This window comes from Sander vitreus, chromosome 6, assembly GCF_031162955.1.
Source record: "Sander vitreus isolate 19-12246 chromosome 6, sanVit1, whole genome shotgun sequence".
In the NCBI taxonomy this organism is placed as follows: domain Eukaryota; kingdom Metazoa; phylum Chordata; class Actinopteri; order Perciformes; family Percidae; genus Sander; species Sander vitreus.
Window position 1 is genome coordinate 12,043,241 of NC_135860.1, and position 9,414 is coordinate 12,052,654.

The window sequence follows — 9,414 nt, forward strand, 5'->3', positions numbered from 1 at the left end:
ATCTATGGGTAAAAAAAAAAAATAAAAAATATATATATATATATATTTTTTACATTATTGGATTATTAGTATTGATGCTTTGACAATTGCAAAGCAATACTTGCAATGCTATGTGCTGGTCAAGATGGAGCTTATTTTGACTACTTTTTTTATATAGCTGCTTGGTAGTTTAATCTATAACAATGCACAATTCATAACCTTCTCATTAGTTTTATATGCAAAATTCTAATTCAAAGTAACTTACTTACTCTACTGTAACTGTCTGTCAGTATAAAGTACAATATTTCCCCTGAAATGTAGTGGAAAATAATAGAAAGTACAATCTAATGGAACTACTCAAGTAAAGTAACTCTTAATTTCACTTAAGTATATTAGCATTCATATTTTATATCTGGAAGGTTTTGATATGAATACAGGTATGTAACAAATGTCTTGTTTTGATAAGGAAAACATTTTTATTACACAGGGATATAAAAAGAAAAAAACAATGATATGCCAGCATTCTCTTTTATTATAATGTACGTGTAAGCAAACCTTTTTCATAACATTTATCATACAATAATTGTTTTGAATAATTACATCCAAAAGCCTAGTGCACAGTGTTTTTAATTCACAGTTGGGTCACTTATACCAGCAGCAGATTATTTGGACAGCTAGCCACAGTGACGTGTAAGTATAAGACATTTGTAATTCACTAAATTTGTTTCAAAAACATATGGCTATCACTTTATATTAACTGCATATCAAATGACATCAAACTGAGATAGTCCCCCCCCTTTTTCACACTCTAACTCAAAGAAATTTACAAACCAAAACTGGAGAAAACATTTGAAAAAGTTTGTTACTAATGGCGTCATGTGGACTTTCCCTTCACTTTTCACTCTGACTCCTGCCCAAAAGCTTCTCTCACCGCACCAATGACCATATCCACCATCCCCGTTATTAAACCCCCTCCCAGCTTAAACACATTACCCACCCCGTTTCCACTTCTAAACGCCAGCATTTCCACCCCTCCACCTACAGCTTTCACCTGATCCCCCATCTCTGACAACACTGTTCCTATGTAACCTTCGATCTGCTCCCACAGCCGTCCTCCAAATAACTTGGTCACCCACCAAGCATTATCCAACGCATCACTAAATATCCCCACTGTGTCTCCAGCCAGGGTCCCCATGCCAGTGACCCCAGTTTCACAGCTGTTCAGCAGGGCCCCCAGCATGGAGGAGGAGCAGTAGTAGACACTGGAGAAGCAGTTTTCCCCGATACCCAGTAATGTTTCTCCAGCTAAGCCCATCCAAGACAAAAGGTCAGAGGTCAAGAGGTGGAGCAGGAAGAAGGTTTCTCCGGGCAGGGCAGACAGAACCCCAAGGTCTTCTTGTAGAACGTATGTCACCTGAGTCAAAAGAGAGTTAAATTAGATTAAAATGTGTGAATAATGAAATGACAGAATGACCTGAGGGCATGTAATGAGTGAAAACTTGCTGCTGGCCACACCTCATTCCAGTCTCTGGGAGGAGCACACTGGAAAGAGGAGATTTGCTAAACAACGCTGAAACTGAACATGTCAAACAGACTTGTTTCTCTCCAAATTGACTAAACTAACATTTCCATGTTTTATTTCATGAACATTTGGAAGATTAGTAGTATTTAGTACTATACCCGTTTTAGTTATATTTTTGCTTTGTCCTATTGTTGTTGTTGCATTTTGGTTTAATTTTGTTTATTATTGCCTTTTGCAAACCCGTTGAACTTTTCCCTTGTTGTTTTCACTCATGTTGTAATAAATTACTATCCTAATTATCCAGTATTGTATACTTGTAACTATCAAGTACTAATTTTACACATGCATTTCACTTTACTTGTTATGAGGAGTACTACTCAGCCTGTGAAAACAGTTGTATAATGTCTTCTGTTTTCTCTAACCCTGATGATGTCACTGGGCTTAGCCTTGCAGTCTATTTCCTTGTGAGCCTTGTGGAAGTATAAAACTAAATTGCTGGAGTATACATATATAAATTAAATTAAACTATGTCTAAAAGGTTCAGTAACTTGAATCACCTGTCCAGGTAACTGTGTGACTCTGGAGAACACAGGCTGCAGCGGAGCTGTAAGGATAGACATGGTGGTGCAGAGGACGTAGACCAGAGTGCTGCTGGAATTTGTATCTGTCTCTTGTTCATCCACAGCTTCATAGTCAGCTGAGGACTCACCAGCCACCAGCTCTTCAGTGATCGGTGCCTCTCTTCTTTCCTTAATGTGCTCATTTGAATCTGCATCCAGCTTGTTTATGTTTCCAGGGAGCCCCTCACTATGAAGACCCACTCTGATTCCAACAGTCTCCTCATCTGCTCCTCCACAGCCTTCTGAGAACAGCTTTGACACTCCCAGCATCTCCTCCAGCTCCTTCACGCTCACTTGCCTCTCTTCTTGTCCTGTCTCTCTGATTAACCCCATGCTGAAGCCACTCTTCCCATCTGGGACAGCGCAGCACATAGCAGACCACAGAGGTTTTGTCTGACACTCCTCGTCTTCATCCTTAGCAGCCCCGAAACCTCCTACCCCGGTCAGGATGTAGAGATCACCGCCTAAAGTGCTGCACTGGGGAGTGATGCTTGACTGGATCAGTGTTGTGACTGTTGAGTCCCAGTGTTGAAGCAGGGAGTCTGTGGGCGAAACAGCATGAGAAGGATTCCTGCCTCCTCTGAGTAGGGCTGGTACTGCTACTTTAATGTTGTCTTCTTCTTCCTCTGCCTGGCAGAAAAAATAATCAGAAACACATGTTGTTATGGTTAGGGCATAACTTTGGGTTCAACATTCAAATCTCCACTTTTGAGCAAAATTGAAATTTTAAACACTTCATTTTCTGCAACAATTTGTGCCTTTCCTGCATCAAGTAGTGCAAATGTCTTTACTTATGTAAAGGAAATTATAATAGGTTTTTGGGGGGGTTGAACTGGCCAGTTTTGATTATTGGGGGGGGGTTGTAACACCCCCATCCCCCCTGTAAATTACGCCTATGTGGGTGCATTAGGATCTATGCAAGTGTACACTAGTTATAACCCACTCTATTACCTTACAGATACTTCAGCTGGTATTTTCAAATATGAATTATTCCATTTCATTTTATTTATCATGTCCAAATGTTTAAAACTTCTTAATTAAATGTAAAATGAAAAATAAATTAAATATAGCAATACATTAGTCTATATAAGAATGCTCTTATCTGTTTTTACTGTCTGTATTCAATTTTCAAATGCAGGGATTTGCAGGAAATTACCAGAGCTGACTGTTTACAATGTTTAATGCAATGGCAAAATAGGTATTCTGATCTTTAATCTTTAAGTAAAAAGTACCAATGCAATGACCAAAAAAGGATATATTCCAATACAAGTAAAAGTCCTGCATTCAAAATCAAACTGAAGTAAAAGTACCAAAGTATTGTCCACAAAATATACTTAAAGTATCAAAAGTAAACATACTTGTGGGATTAAACTACATAAGTATGATCTATGATTGTGACAGGAGCTGAGTCACAGTATCAATCTGAGGGGTTGTTAGATGATTAATGGGGTAGAAGAGAAGAGAAGGGAAAATAAGTTTTGTGACACAAATGTGTATCTTTTTTTTTACTTTTTATAATCTTTGCTTTTTGTGAAATGTCTCTTTGGTGGCACCACTTTTTTTTTTTTACAAGTACTAGTAAATGTACTTTCCACCACTGATTTACTGCATGCTTGCTGTAACACCAATCTGTACGATTTTGTGCTATACATTTTATTTTTCAAATTCCATTATTCAAAAACAGACAGTACTACTTTAAACAGAATGATAGATGCAGTCCTTACCACAAGCTCTTTGCCCTCCTCTCCCTCCTTCTCTGTCCATCCGTGGCTGAGATGGAAGGCCAAGTAGACAGCTGTGTCACAGGTCGGTTTGGACAGAGTGGCAAACGCCTGTCCCCCAGCCAGTCTGTGGCAGAGTGGGTGCAGCAGCGACCCTGCAGAGGCTCCCTGAGGAGGCGTCTGTCTGTAGAAGCAGTGGCTGCAAAGGCTGAAGCCTGGCTCGGAGTTGTCCTCAGCTGGAAGAGACAGGCCTGGGCCCAGCATCGCCAGCAGCCAGACAGCCGCAGCAGCTGCACTGACAGCAGCAGGACACAGCATGGTGGTGGTGAGCTCAGCAAATCCCCTCTCTCACATACACACACTCAGACAGAACAAGAGAGGCTTATGAATTATCCAGTGGTTTCCGTATATAGATGGAAAAGATAAGGTGGCCACGGTTGGCTGCTGATGGCTTGTTGTTTTCTCACTTGCTCCTTGATCTCTCCTCCAGTTTGTGTCCAACCATGTCGGTCTTCTTTTAAAGTCTGCTGCACTCTAAACGTATCTGTGTTGCAGGCACAATCTTGCTTACTCCTTCATTTCCCTTTCCCTGACAACCTCGCCCCCTCTGTCAGTTCCACCCTCTGCGACTCTCCCTCCACTTCACCCCTCCCTCTTAAATGCTCTATGGTTACACCTTTAACTCCCATTGCTGCTAGGTACACAAGCCAAGCACACACCCATCAAAGCTGCCAATTACCTGTAAGTCTGCATTCCAAAACAATGGTCCTTGTAAAAGCTAAGTCCCTTGAATGACACACTCTTGCGGTCCATATTCTTGGTAAAGCGCATTCCTGAAAATGCTGGTTCTGTTACAGTTGCTTTGAAATAATTCCATATCAAGCAGGACTTCTCACTTGAAACACCAGAAAAATGTGAGCAACTGAGCTCTAAATTTCACAATGAAATCCTCATTAAAGCTTAATCCTGACAGTGTCAAAGTCATGGGTCATTGTCTCACCCACAGTGCAGTGATTCTTGAATTCTTAACTTCCAAGACAAAACACACTCCCTTTGATGCCTTGCAGATTGCTTTCCTTGATATTAGAAACCTGCCTGTTGAGACATGATGTTGGCGCTGACTGTTCATTACAAAATCATTGTGTCAAAAACAGCAATTTGTATGTAATCTGATAACCCTGTGCATGAGTAAGAACAGTGAACAGAAAAACATCTAGCTTTCTTTTGACACCTTAAAGAGGTAGAGTCCGGCCAGGCTACCTTCAAGTTCCTTCAAAGTTATGGCAAACATGAGCCAAACATACCCCTGGGCTGCTATTAAGAGTGGTATCAGGATTCCTTTGCAAAGGGGTCAAGCAAGCAAAGAAAAACATGTGCAATAACCAACATGAACTAAGTTTACATGAGCTTTGCTTAAATATAGCTTTAGTGTAGTGAATGTTGTCAGTGCACATATATTCTCACAGACTATAGCATACCTGAGTGACTGACTGTAGCTATGGAATGAGAGATTTAGGGTTGGATGTTCTGGGTGGGGCATCAAGTCACACTATAACATCTACTATACAATCTTAAATGGTGCAATGAGAAATAATTTAAGACAAACATTTTTTTTTTTTTAAGTAAAATGTTCTCCGTAGTATGTTGTTAGCAGAATCTGTGAATGAAACCTGACACAATTTAACGTTAAACAAAAACTTTTAGCCTCTGAAAGTCATCTGAAATGATAACATTTTATTCTCTGACACACACAATTTGATAGGTGCGATAATAATAAATCTCATTTAACATGAAGTAGCTTTGATTTTTGACAATTTGTTTGAAAAAACATTAACATAGAAGTACAAATTAAAAAACTTCCTGTAAAAAGCAATAAAGACGTAACATTTGAAACAGCTATATCGTACTTAAACAGCTTTAATGGACTGCAGTATTTATATAATACCAAGTCTGCGATGGTGTTTAAACAATGCAAAACAAATAACAGACAAAAGCTCTCTTTGTGCAGGACATACCGAGTTGTAGTCACAGTTTGTCAAAAATAATCAGCAGGCAGCTCAAAACTGTTTTAAAAGTAATAATTCCAGTAGCAGTGGCTGTAATATTATAACAGATTTATTTTTAGCATAATATTGGAAAACCACATTTATCTGGGAGATAGTTTTGACAGTGATACTGCAATTAAGCAAAAGTTCACAGGGGGGAGCTTGGCACTCCATTTAATTGACAATGTGTAATGGGCTACTGAACACACACACACACACACACACACACACACACACACTTATAAATACATCTAAAACACACATTCAGGCTCACTCATTAGGGATGTCAATGACCAGTTCTGCCTCATCTCCCTCCCCTCTGTCTTCATCTCCTCTGTCGCTGTCACCATCGCTCTCTCCCTCCTCCTCAGCTGCATCTCCGCTAAGCATCTGTCTGGGAACCCAGCTGAAGGGGCCACTGGCTGCTGGAGGGGCCGCAGGGGCTGATGGGTAATTAGCTGCCATTGGGGCAACAACCTGAGAGGAATAAAAAATAAAGCTAAAATGTTAGGAATGACAGGGATGGAGATATGATGGAAGAATGAGGGGTATGGATGGATGACTGCATTAATCAGGGCAAAGCATGCAGCATGTACATGAACTTACAAAGCAGAAGGTCATTTCAGCATAGTGCCGAACTTAAAATGACTTAGGGGACTGAACTTTCTACAACATCAGTGTCCTCAAATATAATTATTACAAGTTGTATTGAGTAAAGAGAACAGTTTATATATCAAAACCTGTTGGCAATATTGTGCAACAAAGTAATTAACCAATATAGAGTTTTTGGACTTTCTAAGGAGAACATAAAAGCAGACACATATTACTTCCATTTTCTTATGCATATACATAGTGTGAACAAAATATAACCCCCCCAAAAAATTACCTACTATGCCATCTAATATAAATGGCATATAAATATACAGGATGTGAGAAGTAAGCAGTATATCTGCATTAATATTATCTCTGAACATCTTGTTTTCCCTTTTCCTCTCTCACCTTCCCTGTAGTCTCTCTCTTGTTTTTAGGCGTCTTTGTTTTTCTCTCTTTCTTCATTCGTTCAGCTGGGGGAGCCAAATACTCTGGTGGGAAGGGCATCTGCCCAACACACACATAGGCCCCAAATTGCCAAATGAACACAAGAACACACATGCACACAGGCATAGGCAATTTATAAGACAGACACACACAAAACACACAAAAAACATACACAGAAGAATGAACAATGTGAAAACAGGGAAGCCATTACAAGCATCAAAACAAAAAACAAACAAAGAGATAAACAGACTTGTGAATGAAATGACAAAAGAATCAAATTATATAAACAATGCCTGACCGGGATTATGTTTGGCGATGAGGAGATGACAGATGCAGCAATACTCTATGCTGGCAATAGTGGCCAGACTAAGAAATAGATAAGAATGGGAGATAGAAACTCACAGTGTTGAGGTAGGGTCCAGAGCTTGATGGCTGTAGGGCATTTACACCAGGACGGGACAGCAGGGAGAGATGAGGGGAGGATGATGAAGGAAGACACGCCCCAGGACTACTTCTTCGCCTTAAAAGAGTACATGAGAAATTAAGAGAAACTTAATGGCAGCAAGTGCATCCAGAGCGCAAAATGTGTTGTTCACATTGTTCCATTTGGTCAAAGATGCAGTTTTTCTCTATGTTTTGGCCTTCATTCCCCACTAATCCAGCATTTTCCTCACCCAAAAACTGAGCTGGAAATTTTTTTCCAGAGTGGATACATCTGAAAACGAAAGCCCCACGTTTTAGTGTGGACACAGCTTTTGAAAAAACGATGCCTTGACAGTCAGCAAAAAAGAAGAAAAGAGACCCTAGAAAAAAATTCAACTGGCATCAAACAGGAAGACTATTTTGTTTGTAATTATCCATAAACATACATTTAGTCTCAGTTCCAGCACAGATGACTCACAGATGTGTTGGATGATAATAATACCAGGCAATTGTACCTTCATTTCACACACCAATTTAAGACTTGGATACTAAAAATGGCTTAGAGGCCTTATAATCATTTACACCCAGACCCCTAAAGACACCATATTTGTAGGGTTTGAATTGTTTACTCAGCTGTGCATTGTACAAGGATTATTTACTACGGGGAGTTTTTTTCCTTTTAAAATGGTCACAATTACTAAAAAGAGAAAGAGAACGTCCAATCAATCCTTATCAACATGTATATTGCATGTACACATTTATGCAAATATTGATAGTACAAGCAACATTTTATGTTAAAACGCACAACTTACTTCTTTGCTCCATCTCGTTCTCTTTCCCTCTCCCTGGGGCCTTCTCCTTCACTATTTTCTGAAGAAACTGTTGCATCTGAATCTGGAACAGAATACAAGAAAATCTGAACCAGCAGTACAGTCGATTGCAACTCTTAATATAAAAATGAAAGCACGCCACAAACACTAATAAACACTTTGGGTGAGGTGTAGTAACTACCTGAGGAGTCTTCATCTACCCTCTCATACTGCAGCAGTCTGTCCAGAAGAAAGCTAGAAAACAAATGCAAGACATTGTTATTTACTGCACGACATTATAGTGTTTAACATACACCCATTTCCATGTACACACAATGTAATCTCACCTTTTGTCCCTGGAAACTTTGAGAAGTTTTCTCTGTGCTCTCCTCAGCTCCTCCTGAAAGCATTCCTGTTCCTGGAAAGGGAAACCCCAAATGCACGAAATCAGCGCAGATAATGAGACATATACCGTATGTATTAGTTAAATACTGAAACATGATTGCTCAAGACTGACTTTTTCCACTCAGAATGACTGTACTCACATAAACAAGAAATTTTAATTTTCGTTTGAGATTTTTGTATTTCCGCTTGTAGTCAACTTCGACGTCCGCTCGACCGTTCATTTCTGAAATAGAGCATACAAATGATGTAAATCTACCGTCTGCTCACAGTAGTTATATACTGGAGTTAATTCGTTTTAACACGACAGTGAAACGACATAAGAAAGTAACGTACAGGACACTAAGCTAAACATTAGCTTACATAGCTAGCTCGCTAAAGATACAAAGCTGCTGGTCGCACAGGCCTCTGGAAATATGCACCAAAATCTATTTCAAATATTTAAAAAAACAAACATGCATTCGATAAATTGCAAGGCTATTTTTATCCTTGAAAAACCATTGGTAGGCTACCTCTTGATTGAGTCTGTCTGTGCGACATGCTGTTGTTTACTTTCGTGACATCGTTTTCATGCGTCGTGATGGGCGGGACCTTTTTTCTTCTTCTTTTGGGTTTTAACGGCGCTTAGCTTTAGCATTCAGCGTATTAGATACATTACTGCCACCCTCTGCTTGTCATCTGGACATTAAATCCTACCCATTTACCCTGTTTTGATGATTTGCCTGATCAAATCATAGACAATTCTACTGTCGGAACATTGTATATTAAGAGCCTGAATTCCAGCCTTCCTGTCCATACCAGACCTTTGTAATCACTTCACAAATTATTAACTCTTTACATTTCTGTAAGTGATTT

The 9,414-nt window shown here is 39.5% G+C and overlaps 2 protein-coding genes across 3 annotated transcripts; both read right to left on the reverse strand.

The window, feature by feature from the left end:
* Window positions 1–432: 432 nt before the first annotated feature.
* On the reverse strand, window positions 433–4,486 carry LOC144519439 (uncharacterized). Its single transcript, XM_078252561.1, has 3 exons — window positions 3,846–4,486; window positions 2,059–2,751; window positions 433–1,393 (listed from the first exon to the last, which is right to left on the reverse strand). Exons 1-3 carry the CDS (start codon window positions 4,158–4,160, stop codon window positions 878–880), a joined length of 1,524 nt encoding a protein of 507 aa, XP_078108687.1. The 5' UTR covers window positions 4,161–4,486; the 3' UTR covers window positions 433–877.
* A 1,070-nt stretch (window positions 4,487–5,556) lies between these two features.
* ino80e (INO80 complex subunit E) lies at window positions 5,557–9,153 on the reverse strand. 2 transcript variants are annotated; one of them, XM_078252562.1, is made up of 8 exons: window positions 9,072–9,153; window positions 8,703–8,785; window positions 8,505–8,575; window positions 8,360–8,412; window positions 8,161–8,242; window positions 7,328–7,445; window positions 6,887–6,985; window positions 5,557–6,364 (listed from the first exon to the last, which is right to left on the reverse strand). In XM_078252562.1, the coding sequence occupies exons 1-8, from the start codon at window positions 9,097–9,099 to the stop codon at window positions 6,158–6,160; spliced, it is 741 nt and encodes a 246-aa protein (XP_078108688.1). In that variant the 5' UTR covers window positions 9,100–9,153; the 3' UTR covers window positions 5,557–6,157. The 2 variants fall into 2 exon arrangements, with proteins under 2 accessions (XP_078108688.1, XP_078108689.1); XM_078252563.1 differs by lacking the exon at window positions 9,072–9,153 and adding an exon at window positions 8,923–9,040.
* Window positions 9,154–9,414: the final 261 nt, after the last annotated feature.